The sequence below is a fragment of the Zosterops lateralis genome, assembly GCF_965231275.1.
Source record: "Zosterops lateralis genome assembly, chromosome: 11".
In the NCBI taxonomy this organism is placed as follows: Eukaryota; Metazoa; Chordata; class Aves; order Passeriformes; family Zosteropidae; genus Zosterops; species Zosterops lateralis.
The window spans coordinates 21,659,288-21,687,242 of NC_139771.1; the positions used below are offsets into that span (position 1 = coordinate 21,659,288).

Genomic DNA, 27,955 nt, shown 5'->3' on the forward strand with positions numbered 1-27,955 from the left:
TTTGGTTTAGTAAAAAAGAACCAAATGGACACAGCAGATTCCTGCTTTGCCTCTGCATCCCTCCACCTCATGCACTTTTATATCTGCCACGACTCAGCCTGTTCCAAACACAAATATTCCTGGGAACCATGGCTTGAGGAGGATTATTTCTGAATCCCAGCTACAGTCTGAAGCCAAGACATAACAACTCTCAATCTTACTCAGATTTTGTGCCTTCTCTGCCAAGCTCCCACTGACAGGCTCTGGCCAAAACTTCAGGGCTCAGCAAAAGCACCTGAATTATTTTTCATATTTTGCTTACAAGCTTTATTTTTCAAAGCCTTCCCTAATGTTCAGGTTTCTTACATTTTCCTTCGTTTTCTTGCACTGCTTTATTGCATCACAAAATTCCACCACCTCCTAAGGAAGATCACTTTTCAATGTAACTATTTGTTTGAAAGCTAGAATATTTCATGTCCAACAACCTCCCAACTTCTTTGCAGTTTCAGGATTTCAAACTGAAATAACAACACGTAATGCTGAGTAAGTTTGCACAGACAGATATAAAAAAGGCTGATAGTGTAGGACAGAATCTCCCTGCATTCCTCAGTCCCTCCCTCCCCTGGCTGTGCCAGGGAACTGAGCACCAGTCCCTGCCCACCCCCAAACAGAACAGTGTCCTGCAGCTGCTTCCAGGAGGGCAGGAGAGGCTTCCAGAGGATGCAGCAGGAGCAGAGGCAGCACACAGACCCCGGTGCTGAAGGGAACTCAGGCACAGGAGCCAGGTCAGGCTCCTGCAGGGCTCTGGCACTCTGTCCCCAACCTCAACCACCAGTGGCTCCCAGGGCTGTGGGCAAACCCAGCAGCCTGGTCATTAAGGCAGCTGGAATGGCAGTGATGTGGCAATACAGCGTTTTACTCAGTGCCCAGGCAGTGTGAGAAGGGGAGAAGGGCAGGAGGTGTTTCCCAGCCCGGGCACTCCTGCAGCATTAGCTCCTCTTCCTCTTGCCCTGGGGCATCGCTCCGTCCTTCTCCGGGACCCGCAGCCGGCGCAGCGTCCTCCTGCTCCCTGCCACAGCCACCGAGCTGCTGCTGGGGAAACACAAAACAAGGGAAACAGGGTCTGCAAGTGCCCTGGACACAGCACACACTGATGCTGGACAGAACACTGGCAGCAGCACACAGATGCTGCACACGTACATGTTACAGGTCATGGGGAATCACAGCAGGGTTTGGGTTAGAAGGGACCTTAAAGATCATCCCATTCCACCCCTGCCATGGCAGGGACACCTTCCACTGTCCCAGGCTGCTCCAAACCCTGTCCAGCCTGGCCTTGGACACCTCCAACGATGGGGAGAGAAATATTTCTCTGTCTTCTCATTTGAAGAAGGTGACAGCACCATGAATCATCTCACAGCTCCTGAGCCTGCAGGAACAGGGTCATCACAATCCTCTCCTCCTGTCCCCAGAGAGTCTGGAACCCAAGGAACAGCAGCAACCCCCCAGATTCCTTGTCCATAAGTGAGGACAGCCCTTGGCAGTGACAAAACCATAAGGATGCTCTGTCAGAAAAGGCAGTTTGGGGCACAGCTGCCTGGAAGCAGGACAAGAGGTTGGTCAGTGTTACCCCCAAAGGAGTGCTTGGGGCCTGCAGCCTTCCCAGCCACTCTCCTCATTTATGGACAAAGTATTTTCCACACAAAACTCAACTGGTTTATTTTTAGTCACACTTAATTTTAAAGAAAAAACTCTTAAACTAGCTGTATGTAAATGAAGCAGCTGATTTCCATCATTCAGCCTTGGAGCTTAAAATTCCACATAGTGTTGACATGAAAGATGCCGCTAATCTGTCAACAGCTTTTGCTAATTAAACATTCCTTTTAAGAGCACTCTGTTTTATACCATCTGCTAAGGCTGAATCCATCCTGCAGGGACTATTCATTTGTCTTAAACTGGGAATTCACAACTGAAAAAAACAATGGAAAACTCTGAGATGCTCAAGTCCACATCTGCTGACCACCACCAGAAACACACTGGAGATACTGGGGCAGGAACAAGTTGTGTTCCAGAGCTGCACCACCATGGAATTGGATGTCCTGCATCCCTGGGACCCTCAGGGAAATGGATCCCTCCATCCCTGGGATCCTCAGCCACGCCCAGGAAGGTCAGTGGGACTCCCAGCAGTGAGATCCAGCTGGGAATTTTGGTGGTGGGACTGAACACACATTCCCAGAGCACCAAGCCCAGGGACCCCACAGACTCACAGCCCTCTCCAGCTCTCCCCAGTCCCCTCACACAGCTTTTCATGTGGGAAACAGAAACACCACTCAGAGACTTGCAGACACTGAGATTTTAAGAACCAGGATCTGCTCTTCTCATTTCCAACAGAAGTAAATCAAAACTGATGCTCAATTCCAGCATGTTCAACTTGTCAGCCTCACCTACAGCTCTGTCAGCAATGGAATTCTCAAATGTAATAGAAGATCAGATTTAATTTTCCATTAAAAAGCAGTTTCCTCTTTTTTTTTTTTTTTTAATTAAAATATATCCTTATACATCCATTAGAATAAAGATACTCAACTGGGCATCTGTGGATTCTTGGAGGACCCAGGTATCATTTTTCAAGGATTCACATTCACTGACCAAACTGTGCTTCCCAGAGCTGTGGGGATTCTCCAAGGATCTGACTCTCCTGAGGCATTTGCTTCTCCAGGATTCCACCAACTGCAAACTACAGACCTAAACCCACCCCAAGGACCAGCTCTTGGATACTGTACTCACCTCTCAGAGGATGCTGAACACGTCTCTGACCCTTCCACATCTGCCAGAATGTCCGAATTGGTGCTGAAGGGGAAAATAAAATGGATGGAAATTATTTCAGCAACACCTTCAGCAATGCAGGGCTCAACTCAGAACCCCTGGGTGAGACCAGCCCCTCCAGCAGCAACAGCAATGAGAAATAACATTAACCTACAGCACAGTCCAGAAACTTCTATCTCTATCCCACTGCATTTTGAGTTATCCCTGGGGTCTCATTATCATTATTTAACACACAATTCCATGTTTCTGTCCTTTAGGTGGTAACTACACCACCTCTGTATTCCCAGGCACCAGAAAGTTTCTCTGGAGAGGATCTGCAAGATGTTTTGGGGGGGTAAAGTGTACCTTCTTTTTTTTAAAGTCTCTCTTAAACAAATCAATGTGACATAAAATTTCTGTAAGACAGCAGGAATTTTTTCTCCCATTTTGTCTCCCGTGTGAAGTGAGAGTCCTCAGCTGTTACTGTGGAGATAACTACAGAACCAACAGGAATCTGGCTGGACAAACAACACCAGGTTAGAGTAACCTCCAACACGGGCACGTTCACTCACACTGATAAAAAGGAAAAAAGATACCAAAAATGGATGGGGAAACTTTTGAAAGTCAACATTGTTTTTACTCTCAGAATGAGAAGCCCATCAAAAGCTCATTTTCGGTGCACGAGTGGATGCCCAGGGAATGAGTTATCTTCATATTTCCAAACCCCACTCTGATGTTCCAGCTGCATTTTAAAAAAGAACTGGGGAGGACACAGGGCTATTTGTGTGCTTTTAGTCCCCTAAAATAGAAAAAGAACAGGTTTGAGGCCTGAACATGATGTACTTCCCTGCCTTGAAAACTGCAGCATTTATCACCCGCCGCGTTTGTCGCCGCAAACAATAAAACTGAAAAACTCTGGCCAATGCTCAAAGCAGCAACGCACGGCCACAATTCACATGTGGAATCCATGGTCTGGGCCCACCAAACTTTTATAAAAGCGAGGACAAAACGTCCTGGAGAGAGTTCCACCTTTGGCCTGCACATGGAGCTGTGAATGGGCCCTTGGGGCCGCAGCCATCAGTCCCCAGAGACCCCAATTAACTCCTACGCCCTAATTACAGTGAGGAGCTGCAGTAGCTGCACAAAGCAGGGTTCTCAACTTCCAGCTGGAGCTAAAAGCCCATCCTGTGCTTCAGGATCTCTTCCAGCATCCCAGTGCTCCACGCCAGACACTCACTGAAGCAGTTCTCTGCATCCCAGATCTCCCAGACATCAATTTTGGTTACAAAGCCTGAGCAAGGCTGGATCTGGATCTGACCTAATTATACACCTTTCTGACACATGCCGGGGGACAAAAGTATTTGAAAATTAAAAAAATATATATCCTTAAGTATGCCACGGTTGAAAAACAATTCTCAAAAACCCACTGTAAACTAAACAAAAGCAACTTCGACCATCAACTGAATTTGCATTTTAAATTAACTTCTTCTTTCCCTGAAGAAAACTCCTCCCTCTTCTTAGCATCAAATTATTAGCCCTTACACTGAAGATTATGAATTAAATAAGAGAAACAGCTGCCTCATTCTGAAGGGTTTCTTCCTATAAATTTTATCCCACAGAGGCCAAAGAGATCACAGAATTTAGAATTTTTGGTTTGTTCATTTCTCCAATGTTTTCTGCCTTTTCAACACTCCAGAGGTATCTGCCTACTTTACATCCAGGCACAGCCAAACACCCCTGCAGACTTTATTCAGACTCCAAATTCAAGACAAATTCCCACAACAGTTTTTCCGTCCTTTTCTTAACCGAAGGTCACTAATCTCTCCCACAATTTCACAGATCATTTCCAGATGAGTCAATTTTTACAGCAAAACGATTAAAGTTCTTCACCTGAACTGCTCAAGATGCAGCCAGCGTCCTGTGCTGGGTGATCTGCACTTACTCATGCCTCCACACTGGGAAAAATGCAGCTCCAGTGACTCAGGCAATTCCCCAGCTCTGTTCCCTGTTCCTGCAGGATTGTTTTCCCTGATCCCTTACAGACAGTCAACCAAGAGTCAGCTCTTCCTTTCTTGACCATCAGTTGGGTTTGACTTCCACCACCCCCCCACTTTTTCATTTAAGATAAACACACCACCCTAAAATAGAGAGAAAAAAGCTGATGTAAGTGTGAATGACATGTCTTGTTCTAAAACTGAGAGGAGCAAACAGCCCTCTGAATTGGTTTATATTAAGGCAGATTAAGTTCCTCCTTGGCCTGGTGTGAGCAGCCAGCATCATCCCTCTCTCCCATCCATCCATCCATCCCTCCATCCATCCATCCCTCCATCCTGTGTGCTGTGGACCAGCTCTGGGCATGTTTTCCCTCAGTGCTGGCACAAGCCATGAGCTCCAGCCCATCTCATTCCACCAGTGTCATTTGGAGGTGAGTGCCCAGCCCCAGGAGAGAGGGAAGGCAGCTCTCCCTCCTCAATCCTGCACTCTGTGCTCTGTGAGGAAGGGGATGAGGTGGCTCTGGAGCAGCCCAGGCACCCTGTCCTGTCCAGGATGTGCAGCACAGCATCCTCCCCTGCCTTCCAGAGCCTCCCCTTCACACCCCGTGCCCCTGGCTCCATCCTCCTGCCCCTGGAGAGCTCTGCCAGCCCTGGCTTTGCCCAGGCCCCAGGGAGGGCTCTTGTCTGTACCAAACCCCACACCCCTGTGTGTAAGAGCTGCCCCCAGGCACATCTGAGGCCACCACAATGTCCCCAGGACTGTCACCACCCCACCTCACAGCTCCTGCCGTTTGTTACGGCTCAAATGTTTGGGAAGAAAAGCATGAATCAAGAGCATAGCAGAAAAGTATCATCATCCTTTCACAATGAGCTCATATTTGAGGCCAAAATTCACAGATCAAACACTCCTAACACTGTGATGTGCATCATCTCTGAGCCAAAGCAATGCAAGATTTATTAAGTAAAAAAGTCCTGAAGAACTAAAAAAGGCAATTATTGCACCAATCAAGACATTTTCATACACTTCTCTCATCTGACAGCCATGGCCAGGGCACAGGAGAGCAGTGCCTTCAGACTCACACTGAGGCAGTGCCCAGGAGGAGCTCACACAGCATTTCCAGGCACTCCATCCTGCCAGCTCTGCCATTTCAGAGCCTTGCTGCCATCCAGTGCACTCCTATTTCTACCTCTTCTGCTGCTGATGAACTAAGCCCATACTGTGTAAAGCACATAAATCCAAGGGTAAGTGACCTGCTAAATCCAAATGTTGGATCCTGATCAGTGGCTCCTGAACTCACTGCCAAAAAAGCCCCATCTATTGCAAATGAGGCCCCTTCCCTGGGCATGGACCCTCCTGGCAGACACTGCACTCACTCTGGGCATTCCAACAGCACAGGGATTTATATAGCCTGTGCATACAACACTTTCCCACCAGGATTTCAAAATTCTGACTGTGTTTCAGCAGCTCAGACAAGGCCAGGGTTGGGTTTTGTCTGCTGTTCAATCAAGCCTTAGTCCAGTCATCAGCAACCGACACTTGCGTTGAACATGGTTTTAAGGAAAAATAATTTGCTTTAAAAACTACATATTATCCCCATTGTATAAAACACTTCTAATGGAATATTTCCTTTACATAGCTCATTAACTGGCTTATCATTGTTCCTCCTAATTTCTTTCCTAATTGTCCGATTGTTTAAGTAGTTGCGTAAAATTTGGCTTCAGTCCCAGAAAGTCAAAAAATACCACAGGACTATTCATATGGAGCACAGCATTCCTGTGCAAGCCTTGTGCAACTGTGACTTCAGAGCTTTGAAAAATTACCCTTTCAAAGCCATGGCTGTGTTCTGGTGCTTATCTGTAACACACAGTTTGCTCTCTTGGTGGGATCATCAATCTCTCTAGAGCACAGGCGTGTTTGGGGAGCTGCTACAACCTCCACGCCCGGCCTGGCTCCTTCCTCCAGCAGCAGGAAAATTCTCCTTTTCTCAGTGTTAGCAGGGACCTTCGAATAAAATCAGTTCATCAGTGATTAGTGTACAGTGGATGAATTTCTAATCTTGACCAACTACTCCCTTAGCACCTATTGACATGAGACTGAGAAGGGACAAACCTTAATGAAGGAGAAAACAGAAGAATCGCTGATTTCTTTGCACCATCTTTTTGCAGAACAAGCATTTCAACTCTGACTTGCAGATTGTTCTGTTGTGTTCTATATGCTACTCAACATCCTCGTTTTGTTTTAATTCATCAAAACAACAGCCCTCCATTTAGAAGTGCCCTCCTCACAGGAACACAGCCTGCAGGTCTGGAATTCTAAATATATTTCCAGTTTTGACATTTCAATGTGACAAACATTTACTCTTGGCAAAGGATACCCTCTCGTTATCAGAAAAACACCAGCCTCAGAAATCCATTACTTGATACAATACCATTAAAACCATCAACATTTAAATCATTCTTGTTTGATTTGTGCTGGATTTATTTCACTACAATTAACAAAATGCCAGCCCCATGGTAACCACACAGTGATAAAATATGTCCTTCTTTCCTGCAGTCTGAATGACCACACCTGCCTGTCATCTGCTCCAACACCTCACCTGAAATGAGACACTCCAGTATCAGAGTGAGAGCCCTGTGTGAATCCAGAGCCCTGGGAGGGACCAAGAAATCAGCAGCAGAACAGTTCCCTGATCACAGGGAAGGAAAAGCTGTCGTCATCATTTACATCCTGAGAAACTGAGATAAATCTAGTCCAGGGCTCACCTCAAAGGCTTGTTACACACTGAACAGCAAATAAACTGATTTGCTGCCTTCATCAATTTTACAGTGCCAGTTCAGGCAGAAAGACAGAGATAGCACAGAGGGAAAGGCCAGAGGAGGGGAAGGGCTTTATTGGTCTGTAAGACAGGTCTGAAACCAAACAGAAATGCAGTGATACCCTGAAAGAGCAACACCGACCCTTCCTGCCTCCCCAAGTGCTCTGCCAGCCAGCATATTGCTGTTTACTGACTAATATTTACTGTGTGCTCCCACTTATTGAAGGAAATAGAAACAGGCAGCAGGTTTGATCCTGTAAAACAAAGACATTTACTGTCTGATGCTCTCTAATCCCCTGAGCTGATCTCCCCGTTCCAAAGTCTCCCCAGGTTTTCACTCACAGTTCAGCATTTCCCTCTGAGAAAGGGAATCCTCATGATGACTTTTAAAAGCTCTTTGTGAACCAAAATGACTTCAGGAAAATTTGTTTCTGTTAAAATATTTCAATTAGATTGCTCTGTTAATAACCACTAATGAAGCCAAGCACTGCTCTCACTGTTGGCAGAACAAGGAGCAAGAGGCAGGTCTGGGGGTCTAAGGGTGGGAAATCAAGAACTGTCATTCCCAGCTCAGCTGGTGACCTTCAGCTACTTCCTCTAATTATCTCCCTCATCTAAAAACACAGGAAACCCTTTTATTGCTGGTAATGCAGCCCTGCATTCTCCTCTCATTTCTGTTATCAGCAAGATTGGCTCTCTTGCTTTTAGGCACATAAAAAACCCAATTATTCTGTATATGTTTTCAGTGACCTTTTTCACATTTGCTCCAGAGACTGGGGCCACAGGTCCTTACAGCTATACTACTTAAAAGACTGGGGCCACATCAATTTTGGGACCTCTCTAAATAAAACTTCCAGCAGATGGGAAGGTGAAGCAGAGGAATGGACTGGCCAAACACACTCCTGGCTCCCCAGACATTCCACTCCCTGTTTCTGTACCAAAAGGAACATTTACAGCAGCAATCCCCAGGTGAGAACAGCAGTAGCAAAGCAGTGAGAGCTCAGCTGAAGTGCTGCCTGGTGGGGATGGAAGGTCCCTCTTGTCTGACCACAAAACTCTAGTATTATACACGATTAAGTGAATTTTAGATGTATTTTAGCCCCATCCCAGGAACATGATGGAGAAGTGATCTGAGCACAGCTCAGCACCCCTCCTGTGCTGCTCCCTGGCCCTGCACAGCTCCTCCCTGTCAGCTCTCACACAGCACAGACCAGCAGAGCCCCCCACTCACCTGCTGCTGGAGCCAGATGACAGGGAGAGTTCAGGAGAGGCTGATCTCTGCCAGTCCTGCAAGCAATGAGACTCACTTCTCTGGCCATCAGGGATTTCTGATTGGAGTGCTTGGGCTTTTTCAAGGATAACAGCTGTGTGATGCTCTTCCCCAGGTTCTACCAAGAGGAAAGACACAGATTAGAAAGAAGGATAATGCAAAATACTGTTGTTTAGGATTCTGCAGCCTAGAGATAGATTTTTAAGAAAAAAATAAGTTATAAACATTTAAAAATCAAAATCACATTCCCACATACTTTTTTTGCAAAATTTTGACAGTTTCAAAGGTTGAATTTTTTTTTCATGTCTATTTAAAAAAAGAAACCAACCAACCCTGAGAACCAGAAATGTTTCACAGTCGAGTTTCAAACATAAGGAGAGAAATAAAGGGTGAGGATGTGTTACACATTTCACAAGATGGAACTTTATTTCAGAAATTAGCAGTCACTTACTGAGCACTGTTGGTGCCATCTATCCCCCTCAGCCCCTGCATCACACAGCTTCAGCTTTAAGTTTTACAGATCAACTTAACAGGCTTATTTTCAGCTGTGATTTACTCCCTTATGCAGCTAAGACAAGGTCAATGCACTGACACTTCCATTTCAACAGGAAAAATCATTTCTAGACAACAGAGCAGGCAAAAATTGCAAACCACTCTGCTGGTTTTGTGTCAAGTGTTTTGCTCAATGAAAAGATGAACATTTCTCTGAACACCTTCTGCCCCTCCAAAGAGAAAACAGATTTAGGTTAAAAACCCTGGTATGAAAAGACAGACTGGCCTCATGCCATGCCCACAAATATCTGCAAGTGAGTTACTTAAGTGAAGAATTCCTGAGGACACCAAGCCCTGCCCAGACCCATCTCATGGTAACTGATGGTGACAGTCACAGACACATCTCAGGGCCCAAGCCACGCTCCTGCCCAAACCACTCTGACTTCTCTGCCCCTCCAGCAACAGTTTGGACAGAAATGGCCAAGCAGAACTTTAATTAGAGCGTGGAGGGGCTTCAGAGTCTCTGGATTCAGCTCAGCCTGCCCTTTCTCTCCTGCTAACAGGCATAATTAAATATCAAGGGCATATTTTTGTCTGATGAAAACAACCAGCACATCCCAGTGACTCGGTTGTCCAACTAATGAAACACAACTCTGAAATTAGCAGGGTAAAAATAGCAAAGGCCTGTGCAATAATGCAGCCCAGCAGAGTTAATATTTATCAAATCAAATTATTTAGCACCAATATATATCAAATCCTTATGGCGCTTCCCCTCAGGAAAAGCACAGCCCCATGTTTAAAAGTTATAAAGACTGGGAAACAGATATTTGAAGTTTAAAGATGAAGAGCAGGATGATGTAAATCAGGAACAGATGATTAAAATGTCACCACAAACAGAGTGAAGTTAAATTACATTGACCAATAGTACAGCAGAGGGAAAATGGGAGAGGTGGAGGGGGAAATTAAAATAAATGAACAGACCAACAAAGCCCCAACCAAACCAAGGATCTGTGCTAATTCTGTACAATTCCACCACCTCCATGAGAACCCAAAGGAAGGGGGGAAGGAATGCAGACCAAGCCTTGGCTGTACCAGCTGTTACCATCAGGCCATTACTGGCCCCTTCCCTTGCCACGCTGCCATTCCCAGTTCAATTAAAAGGCAATTGCTGTTAACAAGGAACCCTGAGGAAACAGGCTTTAGGCATCTGTTCCCTCCCTGTAAATCACCCTTCTGCTTTCTCAGTTGTTTACAAACAATCACCCGAGTGCAGATGTTTTGCATAAAACTCAAAAGTGAAATTCCAAGGATTATTGGAAGCTCAGGAACAAAGTGTAATGGAAATTGTGCAGGTCTGCCAGAGCCAAACGAGGGGCTGCCACGTAGTGAACATGATGCAGGGTGATACATCTGCTCCAAGTTATTTTCTACCTGATCACTCTGGTGGAAAAACTCCATGGTTTTACTTCAGCCCTTTTCACAGCCCACAGGGCAGCTCACAGGAGACAGAACCCCAAAATCCACAGCAGCCCATCCCTCACTGCTGGAGCTGGAAATCAAGGCTGTGACCCCACTAGCCAATAACACATTGCCTCTGCTTCTGCTGTAGCAGAGGAACAGCTTAAAATCTTTTATCCTTGACATTCCTCAACTTTTACCCTTCACACAGAAGGGATTATGCACTGCATCAAGGCCTGCAGGAAACAATAAGGATAAAATTCATACTATTATACTGTTTTCTTCATTTCTTTTTTATTCTCCAGAGCTCTGCTGGAAGAGCAGCACTGGAGAGAGTCAGAGATTTGTGAGAGCTGGGGCAAACCACACTGCCATGTTTTCCCAAGTGCACAGACAACAGCACATCCCATTTTGGCCACTGGGATTCTGGCCAAAACCCAGTCTCTTAAATAGATTAGAAATCCACAAGTTCTATTAGGCTGAGGAATGCTCCTCTAAATCCCACACTCCAAGACAGATGTTCCCTGCCAAAGCAGCCAGGAGGCAGAGCCAAAGGAGAGCAGAGGACCCTGCAGGCAGCACAGCACACCTGGGGCACACCTGGGTCAGGTTTGGGGCTGTGGGGAGGAGGAGAAGGATCAGGCTGGAGGCTGCAGCCATGAATCCATCCCCACTTCCCACTGTGCTGCAGTCCATAAACACCAGACACAGCAACATCCTGCAGGAACAGCCCAAAACAAGCCAAGGATTTTATTGCTTCAGTCTCAGGACAAGTAATTCCTGAATCCAATCCCCACAGACACTCCTGCAGCTCCCATTTGCCAACCTCTCTCCCAGTGAGGATGCTGGAAGGCTGAAAGGCAGCAAACACCCATCTTTACCTTCACCTTCCCTCCAGAGTGGTCATGGCACCCTCAGCACCTCCAGCAAACCTGAACCAGAACCTGACACCCCTTTTCAACAACTGCAGCGTGCCCCAGATAAAGCACATCCACACAGCAATCACACTAATGGTTTTATTATGGCTCATGCTTATGTTCCACACTAAAATCAACAGTAGTAAATCATTTTAGGGTCTGTTTGATCTTTATGCTGGTTGGGTTTTTTTCCCCCTTAAAGGTTCTAGAAGGACATGAAGAGATGAAAGGCCATTTCTTTGGGAACCCCACACTTCCTAGCGTGGTCCAAGAGGGGACTGTACTAAATGGTCACTGACCTGTGGCTGCTGGCAGCTCTTTAACAGAGAATTCCTCTTTTTTTTGAGCACTTTCTGCTTTCCTCTCACCTATTTTCTTCCACCGTTTATTTACTTGATCCACCAAGAACTTGAATTCACTCCTGTGTTTGTTTCCTGAAAGGTAACAGAGCATCACTGACCACCCCCACAGGACTAAGGTATGGCACAAACACTGAGAGCACTGAACAGGAATGGACACAAAAAACTGAATTAAAAGCACTTTTGTTACAGCAGATGAAAATCAACCCAGCACTGTGGTATGTCCCACACTCTATTAATGATCCAAATCTGTGTCTGTGCTTTTTCAGAGCTACCCCCAGCCCAGAGCACTGGCTCAGATGAACACTTGATGCCCTGTGTTGTGCCCATTACACTGCTGGGATTCAGATCCTTTAAGTAAGTTCATAATGCAAATACTCTCTGCACTTTCAATCACTTAGTATGTTTTGAGCCCTCCTCTGCTGCTCAGCCAAAGCAATGGGATTGTTTAACTTTGGTACTTCAAATGCTTTACTCAGAGGCTGGGAAAACACCCTGTGCCCTCAGCACGGGGATGTGGATCACCCAACCCTGGCCAGGGAACCCACTGACAGGAGGAGCAGGGATAGGATAAGGGGAAACAGCCCCAGACTGTGCCAGGAGAGGCTCAGGCTGGACATCAGCAAGAATTTCCTCTCAGAAAGGACTGTCAAGCATTGTCACCTCCCTGGGCAGCCCATTGCAATGGCTGACCACCCTTTCAGTGAAGAAATTCTTTGATGTGTTCTGTGATAAAACAACACCCAGTTCTGCCCCACAGAAGGAAACAGATTTGACACCGACTCCCTTTCCCTGAGTAGCTGCAAACACCACATAAGGCCAAAAATCCTGGTAATAAAAGGCAAGTTCTGTCCCAGATGTCGTGTCTGAGTCGCTGCACTCTCATTACAGAATTCCTCTGGCGCTTCAGTTTTTCCAGCATTACTATCTTTTGTTGTTCTGGCTCGTGGCAGAACTACAAAGCCTTTTGAGAAGAAATGTCCTGGCACAGAGGCACTGCTCAGCTGTGCTGTAAATCACTCTGGTGCAGAAACGACACCCCAAGCACATCCCACCAAACTGCAGCAACGTAAACCAGCCCCAGGCAGAACAACAAATATTTAACACATGAGACAAGGCAGCAGACCTCCAAAGAACATGGCAAATTAAAAGATTTATAAACAGAAAAGGCAACCAATTTTTTTTTTTCACAGATGCACTTCCTTTCCTGAAGATTTTTTAAATAGAGACCATGCAAAAAGCAGAGTGGGCTGAGGGTGTCCCCAGTCCTGTGGAGCAGAAGGAAATGACAGTGGCAGAGCTCCCAGCCAGCTCCCACCCTCAGGTTCATCAAGCCAAAGTATTAATTGCTATTACATAGACAGAAAAAAAAAAAAATGCCAACAGTGCAATGTGCAAATTGCCAAGAGCCTGGGAAAGTGCAAAGAAGCAGAAAAAAAAGCATTTTCTCCCAGTTTGTCCTGCCTTTCCTTAAGGCTGTTCACAGCCCCAGTGTGTTTTTTCATATGGAAAAACAGAACAAAAGTACATTTGGAGGGTTTTATTCAGAATTTACACCGCAGTTCATTTATTCAGCTGGGAATTGGGGTCTGGGGTGCAAATACTGTAAAATTAAAGGGAAAAATGCTTCGTTGTGTTATAAAACTTTTAAAACTTTGTTTTACAGTGAAATAAAGGCATTTGGTAAGAGTTCTTTAATCTCAAACTGTTCTTGGATTTTAACATACAGCTTTTTTTTATGTCATGATTTCTTCCTTATTATTTTATGAGAAATAATTACCTGACACCAGTTACCAGTTGTCTCTTTGCTCGGTATTTTCTATTAATTATAAAACCATATCTTCCCATTAAAATATTTTTCTATCTTCCCCTTTTTCCTTACTTTTCTTAATTTTCAATTTTCAGTTAATCTGCTCGAGACTCTCAAGATCTCCAAGTGATTAGTTTTGTAGCCACGCCCTTTCAGCAATCTAAATTCAATCAAATACCTGGCTTTGAAAAATTAAGACAGTATTTAATATAATTTTGCTCTAAATGTACAAGAGGCCAAGGAAATAAAACCAGGAGCAGAAGGCCAGTCCCTGTGGGCTCAGGAAGGTCTTTCAGAGCAGTTCTGCTGCAGAGGCTCCCAGTGACACCACAGAGCTGCACATCCCTCACCCTGCTCTGCTGTTTCCATCTCAGCAAACATGGCAGGACACCAAGAAGGAGCAAAGTGTATAACAGAGATGCCTCTGGAGGCAATCAGTGTATGTTTTAGCTCAAAGGAAAAGAAAGTGAATTTAAAAGCAAAATGAGGTGAAATTTGTGTGTTACTCACGATATTCAGCGTGGATCTCATCAATTTCCTCCTCTGTCTGGTCCTTTGTGAAGGTCAAGCTCTACAAAATCACACAAATGTTTTTAACATAAATAAAAAGATGATAAATCTGCAGACTTTGAAATCAGAGGCTTAAAACTGGAAGGAACAACTGTTTGTTTTTCCCTCCAGCTTCCAGTACCTCATCACATTAATCCACATTCACAGAACATGTCCACAGTGTCCTGCCCTTCCACAGAGTCACCAGCCCCTGGAACACCCAGCACATGTGGGCCATAAAATATTTCCTAACACTGTGCAACAAACAGGCTCCAAAAGCCCAAGTATCAAATGTCATGGGAAAAGAACAGGGACTATTGCCCATACAGGAGGATGGAATTTGCTGGCTAAATCCTAGAGAATTCTAGGAAGCAAAATATTCCCCACACTGCCATGGAGGGTCAAAATCTTCCAGAATGGCCAAGGAGAACATGACTCAAGAATTTTCACTGCAGTCAGAAATTGCTCCTATTAAAAAGGTTTGGGCAGAAAGCTCAGCAGCACACCCAGCACTGCCCAGGACAAACGTGTGCTGTGAGAAAATCAGCTCATTACACGATGCTAAATGGGAGTTCTAACATGCCATCTGGGAATCCCCACAATTAAACAACAGGCAGACACTCAGTGACACTCTGCAGTTTCTGCTGGGACCCCTCAGTGAGAGCCAACACCAGCCACTTACATTTTCAGCAGGTTTATTACACTCCAGCTGAACCCGAATCTTCTCATTCTTCTCCAGCTCTTTAACAACCTCTGCAACTGTTTGGAAATAGCAGAAAGGCATCACTGAAACAGGAGCTGGGTAATAAAAAGCTGTAACGGCACAGACTGAAACTACCCTGAATTTAAAACACAAACAGCACTAGCCCTGTGAGAGGGAAAGCTCAGGCTCCAATCCAGGCAAACATGCTGCCTTTCCAAATCCTCCCAAACCTCCCTCCTGCACACAACAGTCTCACATTCAGAGAGACTTCCCATTTCATAGTGGATGTTTCAGGGGAAGACACAGTAATTGCATCTACTGTTTGTCTTATTTTGTCTCCCAAACCACCTTCCAGAGCAACAGAACCATGAGCAGGCTCAAAGGCAAAGCTCACAGCCCATAGAGGAATTACAACCTGCTTCAAGAATTGTCAGACACAACCAAAGCCTATAAACAACATAACTGCAACATTTAACTAGAGCCAGGGCTGTGCAGAGCCCTGCACAGTTTACTCTGACATTTACTTTTACAAATCTGTTTCTGCATTTCATCATCTCCACAGCACTGCCAGGCAGCTGTAGGCAGTTATTAAAACAAACACTTCACCATACAGTGAAGCAGAACAGGAGTTTATTAAGCTGTGAAAGAATAAAACCTGTTCCAAGCTGGTTTAAGCACACTCCAGGAATCTGGCACCTGGGCTTCCTCAGCAGCTCAAGCTACTCGTGTTACAGTGACCTCAGGCCTTCTGCCACCACCCAAAATACACGTCTGCCTCTGCAGTGTGAGTTTAATAATTCACCCCTCATGCACAGGCTCTGAGCACAGGGAGAGGCTGGCACTGTTTAGGGGAGAGCAGCTGAAGGCTCTGCACACACCCCAGAGCTCTCCCTGCCCTGCAGGAACGAGGCAGACACTCACTCCATCCCCAGCACTGAGTGAGGCTCAGCCCAAGCACCCCCAGCAGCTTAAAGGAGTATTGTGCACTGATCTTGACCCACACAAGATAAATTCTTCCAGCTCCACTTCTCCCACCAGTCAGAGCAGTGCCACACCTACCCCCAGAGGTAAGAGAAGGGGAAACGCAGCCCGATGGTTTGTGACGGCAGCAACCTCTCTGCAGCCTCTCACTGACCTGATTTGGGATTGAGGGAATCACACTGAGCATTGTACATGTGCACAAACTCCTGGTGTCTCTTGATGAGCTGCTGGCGGGTGCCAGAGGTGGACAGACCGTGTTCCTTCAGCTTCTTCCTCAGATCTCGATCCGACAGCAGGTTATAAACCACCTTGGACATCAGCTTCCTCTTGTGAGCAGAGCTGCCAAGGGAAAGCAAAAGATACTTCATTTAATTAATACTCCTATGAAAAAGTATTATAATTACTTAAGTAATTGTAAATTACTTCCCCCACTCAGCATAACATGCACATGGAAGAAACTTGGGTTTTCCACCCCAGTACTGGCCATGGCTTACTTGAATCAGCTGGAGAAATAGTGAAAGCATTAAAGCATCCCACCAAAAACTTGAATTAGGAGATTTTTCAGCCTTCTGGAAAAATGTCTTTGAGAAAAATAGTCATGTACCTGAAGGCAGCAGCTCCCAGCTAACAGAAGGGTGGTTTGGTGATATAGAGACACTAAAGATAAATAGCAGTGCTCTCAGAGGAATAACATCTAAAGCCAAAATTCACTGCTTTCCACTGCTTTCTGTCAGAAGGACTCAACATTCCTGGCACAGCTGGGAAAAACATCTTAATTACAGGAAACTGCCAGAGAAAATTCAAGTCCTAGTACAGCTTTTGTCACCTAAAATTAGCAGAACATTTCCTCCTGTCAAATTAGCTCAGGCTTCCCTGCACCTCCTGGTGAGACACCCTCAAACTAGGAAAAACAAAGGGACCAAAACCCATCTACATCTTCTGCAACTGCAGTAATTCACAGAGGAACAGCATTTAATTGGGCATTTTTCATTCTGCAGCAAAATAAAGCTCAGCTGCATTACTTTGGATTAGAGAGCAGTTAACAGCTTTCCACTGTGAAAATGAGAGATTTATTTGAAAACTATTCAGCACTTTTGACTTATCACATTGAAAAACTCAAGGTTGAAAAAAAAAAAAAAGTCTTACACAAAACCTGTCAATAATTCATTTACTCTCATCCAGCCCTGTAGCATGGCTGGTAAAAAGAAGATGGATTACCACAATACACTCTTCAGGGAAAGTTTTTTCAGATTCTTTTGGAAAATATAAAAAAAAAAAAAATCTCAGTGAATAATTAAATTAAATCTTTTGAAAGTCCTACAGAAGCTTGGTGCATATTCCATCTCACCAGCAGCACAAGCTGAAGTGTGCTGACAGATTTCCAGCAGCCACAGGAACACAGCTCACAACAGGTTTAAATCCTAATATTGCTTGGGTTTCCCCACGCTAGAGAAACACAGTGTTCTCTGGGAACACACTCACATGTTGGAATTACCCCTGTGGAGCTTTGGGGGGCTAAATCAGCATTTCTGCTGAGGCTGCTCAGCTGCTAACACAGCCTGCCCTGGGGATAAATAGAGCTCACAGTGCTCAGAGGAGCACGAGGGATGTGCTGGTACCAAACACCACAAAGCAGGCACTGCCCCAGCCCCAAGGGCAGAGTCTGCTCAAGGCTTCAGCAGTCTGGAGATTAAATAAGCAGAATTTAAAATCCTGTTAGGGCCATGGGCCTGACACCAAGACAGATCTGCCTTATTCTTCCATTTATTAAGAAGAGAGAAAGCACTAAACCACTCCAAATGGACATTAAATGTAACATCAGATTTCAATATTCATTCACCATTTTCCCACCCTGAAAGTCTTTTAGCTTACAGACTGCACTCTAAGCATGACTGGGCAAAACAAGAGCTTTAACATAAAATTACTCTCTAATTGAAGGTTCAGGGGAATTGGAAAAACAAGCATTAAAGTACAAATCCTCCCAGTTCTTCAGTCTGATCAGTCAGAAATAACAGCAGCCCAAATCTCTGCTGCAAGTAAAACAAACTGAGACTCCACTTGTGATGTGAATGTGGTGACCATGACCAATGCTGGGGCAGGGGCACAGAGCCAAAGGAATGCATTAATCTTATGGAAATCCAGATCTTCAGGAAACTTCAACAGCCCCACTGAGAGGAGGGAAAGGTGCAATTTTTATTCTTTAACTTGACAGCTATTGAAGAAAATGTCTCTTGGCACACCTGAACCGCAGGAAGCAATTCATTCACCAAATGAAAAATGGGAATCAGTGTTATCTGAAGGGAATTTTAATGCCAGGGAGCAGAAAGGTGACAACACACAGACTAACTCCTGGTGCTGAATCTTTTAAAGCATCGGCCACTGTTTTCTTGCCACTAAAAGCCAAAGAGTAATTGAGCTGGCAATGCACAGAGTTTCTCAAGGAGGGACAATCCCCACAGTGATTTCAGAGTGCTCTACACAGCAGAGAAGCCAAAAACAAACACAAACCACTACTGTTACAGCCCAGCAACAAGCAGCTGTGAGTGCACAAAGCAGCCCCAGGCACTTGGAAGCTCTCAGAGTGCTCCTTACCTTCGGAGGCTGTCCTTCTTCTCCTCTCTGGTCAAGCAGCTATCCAGATGTTTGTTTATGTATTGCTCTAGAACAGCAACCTCACAAACAGGACATTCCACTGAAAGCAAGGGAGAAGGAATTCACTGGTGTGGATGGAACAGCAAAGAGCCAATGTTTTCCTCTGAGAAACTCACAGTTGGGACAGCAACAAAACACACCAGTCCTGAGCTCTTACCGTACTGTTACATTTGAGTTCTCAGAACAGGAACAAATAACACCAAACCCTCTCACTGCAGGTGTTTCACAAATACTGTCTGACCAACTACTCCTGGAAATAATTTCCATGTGATGTGTGCTCAAAGATTCAAAAAGATCATAAAACGGGAAGGAAGTGAAACTTTTAATTGCTCAAAAATAAACAAGCAATAAAATTTCACGTGAGTTTTGAATTATCAGCACAAGCAGATCTGATGTGTAAAACCATGACAGGTTTCCTGTGATTCCTTTCCTGGCTGTGGTACCTCTTTAAGCAGGATTCACCCAGCTAATGAATATGTATGAACTTGAGAGTTCCAGATTAATAATTGTTAAACAAAAGAACAGCTAAATTTGAACTAATAAGAACAGGGGTGTACTCCCACACGGTGTTTTGTTTTAATTTAGGCTTTTAGCTAGGTCAATAGGATGGCTGCCAGCACGTCAGAACTAAGAGGATTCTGCCATTTTATTGTGGTTGATTAGTATAAATGAGCACTTTCATGCCTCAAAGTAAATTTACCTTAACTCCCTAGAATTACAAAAAATGAAGCAGATGACTCTTGTGGAGAGTGTGTGAACAGAAATATTAACAGAACTGCTGCCGTGCACATTTTGAGTTCAGGCTCACTCCCCAAATAACAAACCCATTATAAAATAACCTGCATCTGGTTACTCAAAGATACAAGAGCAGAATAAATGCCAGTGTCAGTCCAGTCATTAGGGGGAAGGAGAAGAGAAATTACTTCATTTTTACTAAGACTGTTGCACAACTATTGTTTTTTAGTGTTGTTACTCAAAGCAAAGGAATCTCTAAGTGCTGAATCCCATTTAACCCCTTGGCAGCAGCTCAGGCTCTCTGGTGAAGAAATGATTGGAGCAGAGCTGTCCCACACCAGCAGTGATGTGAGAGAGCACAGGCCAGCTAAAGGGGAAGGAGCTGAATGTGCCACACAGATCAGAACCAGGTGGCGGAACAGGGTGAGTGCCACACACTGAGGGTCCTGTAACACACACAGCCAGCCACACAGGGGGGAGAGAGCAGGACAGAACCAGAAATTAAACTCCTCACCTTTCTTGTCTCCTTTTACCACAGATGTAGAAGGTTTTTCATGACTTTCAGTGCACCCAGGAGTCTCCTGTGATGCCACTGTGTTGTCTTTACCACCATCCTCTGCAGAAGCGCTGTCAAGGTCGTGGTGCTCCTCGGTTTTGACACCCTTCTGAGCAGTCCATGCCAGGCCACCTGCCTTGGTGGAGGTGCAGACTTTGTCCTTCCTCAAGAAGCTGTCAATCCCTGGCCCCTCTTTAGGATCTGGCTGAGAACCAGGACTCCTGTGGCCATGGGCTGGAGGGGATGGACTCGGGGCAGCATCCAACACCAACTGCAACAGCTGCTGTCTGCAAACATCCAACAAACACACAGCTAGCACACTGGATGGTGTGAGGAACATGAAAACTTGTTAGCCAACACACACTCTATTTTGGGTGTGAAAAATACAGCAAATGCAAGGACTGAGGGCAAAAGAGGAGGGAGCAGTCCCACACTGGCTTCTCCCAGAACGTGTTTTTGGGCTCATGAGCAGCTGGGTGATGACACCTCCTGGTCCCACACCCCAGAGCCAGGGACAGAAGAGCCAGGGCACAGGGCACCCCCTCCCTCAGCACCAGAGTGAATTACTCAAACTCCTCACTAACCACAGAAGCTCTGGCAGGTGTGATTGGAGATTTGGACAAGCATGACTAGACTGGAAGCCCATCCATCCATCATTCAGCAAGGCCACAGTGATGCAGTGATGGAGGGGTCCAGCCTGGGCAGCTCACCTGGGAGCTGATCCTATGGCAAACATCAGTTCTACACAATGTTCAAAACCCTCTGCAGGTTGTGTACGGTCTCAGGGTTATCTGTGATACTCTCAAAAATTTAACAGACTGAATGAGCCCTGAGCTGACAGAATTTACCTTCCTGGCACAAAGCAGTAACTGCAGCACAGCTGACAAGGCTCAGTTTATGAGCAGAGCAGTGTCCTTCCCTTTGAGAGCTGAGATGAATCAACCACCAGAACAGCCTCTACCCAAAGCCTCCTGCAGGACCCACCCTCCTCAGTCACTGAGATGGGTCAGGGCAGGGAGGTAAAACCCACCTGTTTAACCAAAGATGGATGCTTTCTTATCATCTCTCCCTCTGCTTCAACAACAGCATAAACAGCTTCCCACATTTTTTCCTTCAGATCTGTAATACCCATAAAAGCTAAGTGTCCTTTATCAGGCTCCTGGTTCCCATTTTACAGCTCTCTAACTTCTCTCTTGCTGAAGCAGCAATGAAGCAGAGTTGTTGGGAATCCAGGGCTTCCACATAAACAAATTCCAAGCAAGAGCCAGAGCTGTGAATCTTCGCAGGAACAACTCACACAGGACAGTCCCAAGTGCACTAAAGGCAATGTATCTCCTTGAAATTCCTCCTGCATTCCTGCTGGAGGCTCAATCACTGTATCAGCAATGACAGCACCTGCTCTCTGGAGCACCCAGAGTCGATGTGTTTATTCCTCTAACTCACTACCTGCCGAGTAATCCTGCTTAGGAAATAGAGATAAACTCGACAGTAAAAACATCTTTCTTCCCTGTGCATGAAGAAAAGCAGAGATTCTTTTCAGCAAGGACTACTACTTTTCTACTTAGGCAAGTGTAAATCCAATTTCTATTGCTAAGTTTTCTAACAAGGTGATGCAGAAACTGACAAATTTTCTCAAAATAATCTCTTTAGTAGAGGGCAATGAAAACAATTCTTTACACTTCACACAAAATTCTACATGTTATTTTTGAAGATACTGGTCTCACTGGAACTGATAAAAGAACTCTTCATTAAGGATAGCTGATGCAAATGCTGCTCCTCATCTCTTTCTCCTGGCCAGAGCCATGAATTCTGCCCCAGAGCACAGACAGGTGAGGGAATAGAAAACTGTTCACGGCAACACCCCCAAGCTCTGCCCCACTGGGGTCAGGGTGTGCAGGGCACTGTACACTCACAGCATCACAGCCTGCTCAGAACAGAACTGCTCCTCTCCCTCCCCACAGAGAAACACCCACAGCCCAAAGGAAGCACAGGACATCTCCACTTCCACTGAGAGCCCACCCCCTGCACAGGGAGGGAGCTGCATTCCCTCACATCCCCCACAGCCCATCCTGCACACCCCCAGTGCTGAGCAGAGCATAAATGGGATCGGTCTGGTTGGAAGGATTCACCACAGCCCATCCTGCACACCCCCAGTGCTGAGCAGAGCATAAATTGGATCGGTCTGGTTGGAAGGATTCCCATTCCCTGCACAGGCTGACCTTGGAGCACAGCTTCACTCTGCTAAGTGCCACCAACATTAACATTTTCTTCCCCTCCAGGCCTGACTTAAGAAATGGGTTTGCACTTTGTGAAATGCTGAGAAGATTTAAGGCCTAACTTTCATTAAACTACCCAAGGCTCAGAGTCAGGTTAGAACACACTTGATCTTTTGAACATGCAGAGCTCTTCAACCCCAGGACTGTGGGTTTGGTTTTGGGGACAGGCAAGGGGAAACAATGGGCTCCACAGCCCTACTCATCCAACCTCATGTGAGAAAATTGACTGAACTCCAAGTCACAAAAGGCAAGGTTATTGAATTACTATCACTGGTAAGATTTATACTGATCCATTAAAGCAGTCAAAAAAAATTAACATTTAAGATTCAATATCATAATGGATCCAAGTCAGCACTACTTGTTCCCGACAAAATTAGGCATTAACAAAAAAAGAGTAATCCATTTATCACTAGGAAGCAGCAGAATTCAAGCTGAAACAATGGAATTGTATGATTTAAATTACTTAAATAAATCAATTATATCTAGTAGTGTTCATATAGAAGATTAGATCTATCTGTATTCTATGATCTTCAGCAGAGAAAAATTCTCTCGTGAAACAAAGCCATCAACTGAACTGTGCCTCTTGTCACTTAGAAAGCCAGGAGTCTCATTGACTTCCAGCTCCAAGTTAATTTCAGCGAGAAAGATCAAAGTGCATTTGTCTCCTATAGAGACAGGAACACCCATAGAAGTCCCAGCAAATCACTGAGTAGCTTCTCATCAAAAGAAAACAGATAATAGAAGGAGCTTCATGTATCTACTGCTGTGAGAGTTTACCAAGTCATATTTATTCTGTTGTTCCTGTACTTTAAAGGGATGTGAAGCTCAAAAATTAATCACAAACAAACAGAAAAGTAGCTAATAAATTGAGTTGAAAGCACAGCACTGCATTACTTCCCTTACTCAAGAAAACTCACATTTTCAGTCTTTCAGTACCTGTATTTCTCCTAGCCAGTGACTTCACCAAAAGAATGCTCTTGCAAGGTGACCATCACCACTGGACAAAATCCTTCTATTCAGAGTCTCCCCTGCACACACAGGAAGGATCTTGATGAAAATCTTTACAGAATCCTGACGTGTCTGTTGACTCCCTACACACTGGCAGAGACTGTAACCTCCAGAGCAGCTAACCAGAAGCAGAACCAAAATAACCTCGTAAAACCTCACATCACTTGAGTGGACAGTAACCTTCAGCCAGAACACTGCAGGACTTTTCCAAAGCGTAAACATCCATCTTTGACAATGCTTCTGGGACACCACAATTTATTTTTTTTTTTTGCTCAGTTCTCACACTGAGCTGGTCACACACAGTCACACCTTTCCAGCTGCCAAGCCAGAGAGAGTAGCCATAAAATTACAGAAATACCTTGCAGAACTAAAGCTCTTCACTAGATCATCTAAAATCCGGTTGTTTTTCAGGTCAGATTCTGAGACTGCCTATTAAAAAAAGAAAGAAAGAAAAAACACCAAATCTAAACAAACAAACATTCAAACACAGTGAAAACAGCAAGTGCCCAGAAAATGTTCAAATGATCAATAACTGGTTTGTTGGCTCAATGCCTCAACTGCTCCCACTAAAGTGCTACAGGAATTAAGATGCTTAAAGGGTAAACACTTCTTCCCCAAAAATATCTCAAAATAACTGTCTGAGAACTTAAGTCTGGGATATTAAGGGTAATAGGTAAAAACAAATCATAAAGCTAAAGCAACAAAGCCCAGTGTGCCCAGGCTCCAGCAATAGTTTATTGCAGCACAGGTCTAACGGTTTTGAAAACCAAACCAAAGATCTTCTGAAGGTGGTAAGAACCTTAAGCAACAAAGTGTGAAAATTGATGAAGGGAAACGTTAATCTTCTGATTATGGAATAAAAATATGCATTATGAGATGTCTTTGTGCATTCAATTAATTCTTAAAAAAAAAAATCTGATTTTTACCTCACTGCAACACCCTCTGCTCTTCTTTTTAAAAAAGCTTTTATTATTTTTTTATTTTACTTTGAGACAAAATGGGGCCACACACAGAAAATAAAGTGCTTATGTTTCAGCACTGCTGGTTTATATGATGGAGCATTTTAACAAATTAATGTTAAATTTTTTGTGATAGATTGTGCACACAGCCCTGAGCCAAACCCCAGGCCTGATGCTCCATCCCGTCCTGCACCTCTGGAACAGGAGAATTCCAGACACCAGAGCACCACACTTTGCCCAGGCAACCAGAATTGATTATTTGGTGCAGTCCAAAGGGAAAAGCTCCTGAGATTTGCCAAAAGATAAAAAATAAACCGAATGGAAAGAACCAACCCACACTTACCACGCAGCACGTTGGACACTGCGTTTTGTAGGACAAAAACTTGCGGATACAAAGGGAACAATCTGGAAAAAGGAAATACAGAATTCTGAACATTATTCCAAATGCAGTTCCACATCCTTCATTGTGTATTTCCTTATTGTACAATACATGCAAGCTATTCCACAACACACAAATATTGAAAATACATCATTTTTACATGGAATTGAGATTATCACTGTTGCAAAAGAAGCCCTATTTTATGCAAATGTGTTTCAACATCGAATATCAGCTCCTCTGTCTAAAGCTAATGTTTGTTTCCCTCTGTTTCCCAGTGCAAGAAACCCTTCACCAGCAGCACCAGCACAGCAGTGTGTGCACTGCTCACTCCCTCAGCACACTGAGTGTTTGACATGACTAATGCTGACCCCTTCCATCTTCCTGCACAGCCCCAGACAAACTCACAGCCCCCTTTGCCCCAGCTCTTCTGCCCCTTTCCCAAACAATACCAACTTGGGGCTGAGAGAAGAGGCTAAAAAGGAGGGGAGACAGCTCTGAAATGCTGAGAGACAGCTTAATGTCATCTCATCATCACAGGATGCCTCAACAGACTCGGTGGTGAAACACACCATAAGCTTCACGTTGTCACAGTCAATTTCTGTGTTTGTTACACTTTGTCAATTTATCCGTGAGCTTTCACAGCCACTTAAGGATTTAAAAAGTCTCATTATTCTCCAGGAAAAGACATTCCCTCACTGGATCACCACGGGTGAGAGTCTTGGCACTGAACACACTCAGCAGCAGCTCCTGAAAGAGATCTGTATTTCACAGACCCTGAAAAGCAGCAGAAGCATTAATTAATCCCAGAATGGTTTGGGTTGGGAGGGACCTTAAAGCTCATTTCATCCCACCCCCTGCCAGGGGCAGGGACACCTTCCACTAGACCAGCTTGCTCCAAGCCCAGTCCAACCTGGTCTAACGCACCAATTAACACTTAAAACCACAAATCCATTTAAACGCTCAAAAATTACTACATATGTGGTCAGAAGTGACAGAGGGTGAGAAACCAATAAAGAAAAGAAAACAAACTTTAAGTGTATGAATACCAATGAAGTGGCAGATCCAGGCTACAGCATCTGACAGCCAGGACCCTCCCATGGGCCAGGCCATGTGTGCAATGACTGCTGCTTGGAGAACCTGTGCCCCAGGCAGGCTGTGCTGCCAGCAGGGGTAGGGAATTCCCAGTCTCTGGAGCCTCTGTGCCCCAGGCAGGCCGTAATGCCAGCAGGTGTAGGGAATTTCCAGTTTCTGGAGCCCCTGTGCCCCAGGCAGGCTGTAATGCCAGCAGGGGTAGGGAATTTCCAGTTTCTGGAGCCCCTGTGCCCCAGGCAGGCTGTACTGCCAGCAGGTGCAGAGAATTCCCAGTTTGGTGGCTCCCCACACTGGTTCCAATGGTGACAGCTTTGCCAAGCCAAACCACACTTCATTGCCAATCTACAGTGTTCTCCTCCACAGAAGGAAGTGCCACAGTTTGTGAATCAAACAATCACAAGCATTTATCTTAACATGAGCAAAGGCAAGGCACTCCCCCCTAATCTGCCCTCAGCAAAGCTCCTGGGGCCAGGCTCCAGCAGACACTGCCCAGGGCACACAGAGCAGCATGGAAAATTTGAGCTCTCAATGCTCTCCACACAGAGCTCTGCACTTGTACCACCCTCAAGATGTTAAGAAAGATATTTCAATGCACAATGCCCGATGCCACATGTTTGTGCTACAGCAGGAACTACACAAGGGAAGGTTCTGGCTGCTTCCACCTTGCAAAGCTCTTCCAAAAGAGAAGAGAATCACAGAACCCCAGGATGGTTTGGGTGGGAAAGGACCTTAAAGCCCATCCTGCCATGGGCAGGGACACCTTCGACTATCCCAGGCTGCTCCAAGCCCTGTCCAGGGACATTTCCAAGGCTGGGGCAGCCACAGCTTCCCTGGACAACCTGTGCCAGGGCATCACCATCCTCCCAGGGAACAGCTACACCTCTATCTAACCCTGTCCTCTGTCAGTGGGGAGCCATTCCCCCCTGTGCTGCCACTCCAGACGCTCATAAACAGCTTCTCTCCGTGTTTCCTGCAGGCTGCAGAACCTCCTGTGGGCCAGGCTGAACCGCAGAGCAGGGGCTGTCCCCGGCGGGCACTCACAGCTGTGCGAGCACTGCGGGATCATCACCGCGATGCTGAAGTAGTCGAAACAAATCCCGCAGCGCAGCAAATCATCCACGGCCTGCAACGAGAGAGCGCGGGTGAGCGGGGACAGGGGAACACGGGCAGGGGGACACGGGCAGGGGGTCCCGGGTGAGCGGCCGTGCCGGCACCGGCTGCGGGGCCGACCCGCGGCCCCACCGGGACCCCTCCCGGAGCCCCGGCCTCCCGCACGCACCTTCAGCGGGGCCAGGCTGGGCGGCCACGGCGGCTCCGGCAGCGGCGGTGCCAGGGCCATGCTGGTTCTGTGGCGCGGTGCGGCCCCCGGTGCGGCCCCACGGCCCGGTGCGATCCCACAGTCCGGCCCTACAGTCCCACGGCCCGGTCCTACGGCCCCACGGCCCCGCTTCGGCCCGTTCCTGCGGTCCCACGGCCCCGCTTCGGCCCGTTCCTGCGGTCCCACGGCCCCGCTCCGGCCCGTTCCTGCGGTCCCACGGCCCCGCTCCGGCCCGTTCCTGCGGTCCCACGGCCCGCTCCCTCAGTCCCGCTCCCGGAGCCCGCGCGCGCAGCACCGCGCGCTTCCGCCCGCGCTTCCGGCACGGCCCGGAAATAACGGGAACCGGGATGGGGAACCGGGAACGGGGACCGGGAACTGGCGGGAACGGGGATGAGGACCCGGGAACTGGCGGGAACGGCCGGGAACGGCCGGGAACGGGGACCCGGGAATTGGCGGGAACGGCCGGCAACGGGGATGGGGACCCGGGAACAGGAATGAGGAACCGGGAACTGCCGAGAACCGGGAGAGCGAACAGGGAATGGGGATAACGAACGAGGAACTGCCGGGAACCGGGAATTGCTGGGGGAGCGGGCTGGGGTCCCGCCGCTCGTTCCCCCCGGTGTCCCCGGTCCCCCAGCCCCGGGCAGAGCCCCCGGGACGGGCAGGGCCATCCCCGCACGGGCCGTTCGGAGCGCGGGGCTGTCACGGAACGCTCCGTGTTCCCTTTCCCGCGCAGCCCGGTGAACCCGGGCAGCCCCGAGCAGAGCACGGCACAGGGCTCTCCCCGGGATGGGGCAGCCCCGAGCTGCTCCCTGGGCATCTACAGCCCTGCTATACCCAGCGCTGCTTCCCT

The 27,955-nt window shown here is 46.4% G+C and overlaps 1 protein-coding gene across 3 annotated transcripts; it reads right to left on the reverse strand.

Annotated features, from left to right (window-relative positions):
• Positions 1–876: 876 nt before the first annotated feature.
• Positions 877–27,144, reverse strand: RAD18 (RAD18 E3 ubiquitin protein ligase). Of its 3 annotated transcripts, none has more exons than XM_083869260.1 (13): positions 27,064–27,144; positions 26,826–26,907; positions 24,657–24,718; positions 23,713–23,783; positions 20,029–20,357; positions 18,720–18,819; positions 16,282–16,466; positions 15,126–15,202; positions 14,405–14,465; positions 12,025–12,159; positions 8,820–8,976; positions 2,761–2,823; positions 877–1,068 (listed from the first exon to the last, which is right to left on the reverse strand). In XM_083869260.1, exons 1-13 carry the CDS (start codon positions 27,121–27,123, stop codon positions 969–971), a joined length of 1,482 nt encoding a protein of 493 aa, XP_083725386.1. In that variant the 5' UTR covers positions 27,124–27,144; the 3' UTR covers positions 877–968. The 3 variants fall into 3 exon arrangements, with proteins under 3 accessions (XP_083725386.1, XP_083725385.1, XP_083725387.1); XM_083869259.1 differs by having other exon boundaries at positions 877–1,071; XM_083869261.1 differs by lacking the exon at positions 12,025–12,159 and having other exon boundaries at positions 877–1,071.
• Between the last annotated feature and the right edge of the window lie 811 nt (positions 27,145–27,955).

Coding starts and splice junctions, on each gene's coding strand:
- RAD18 (XM_083869259.1), bottom strand. CDS start 27,123: ATGGCCCTGGCACCGCCGCTGCCGGAGCCGCCGTGGCCGCCCAGCCTG. Junction 14,466..15,125: donor GTAATAAACCTGCTGAAAAT/GTAAGTGGCTGG, acceptor GTGATTTTGTAG/AGCTTGACCTTCACAAAGGA. Junction 1,072..2,760: donor TGTTCAGCATCCTCTGAGAG/GTGAGTACAGTA, acceptor GTGTTTCCCCAG/CAGCAGCTCGGTGGCTGTGG.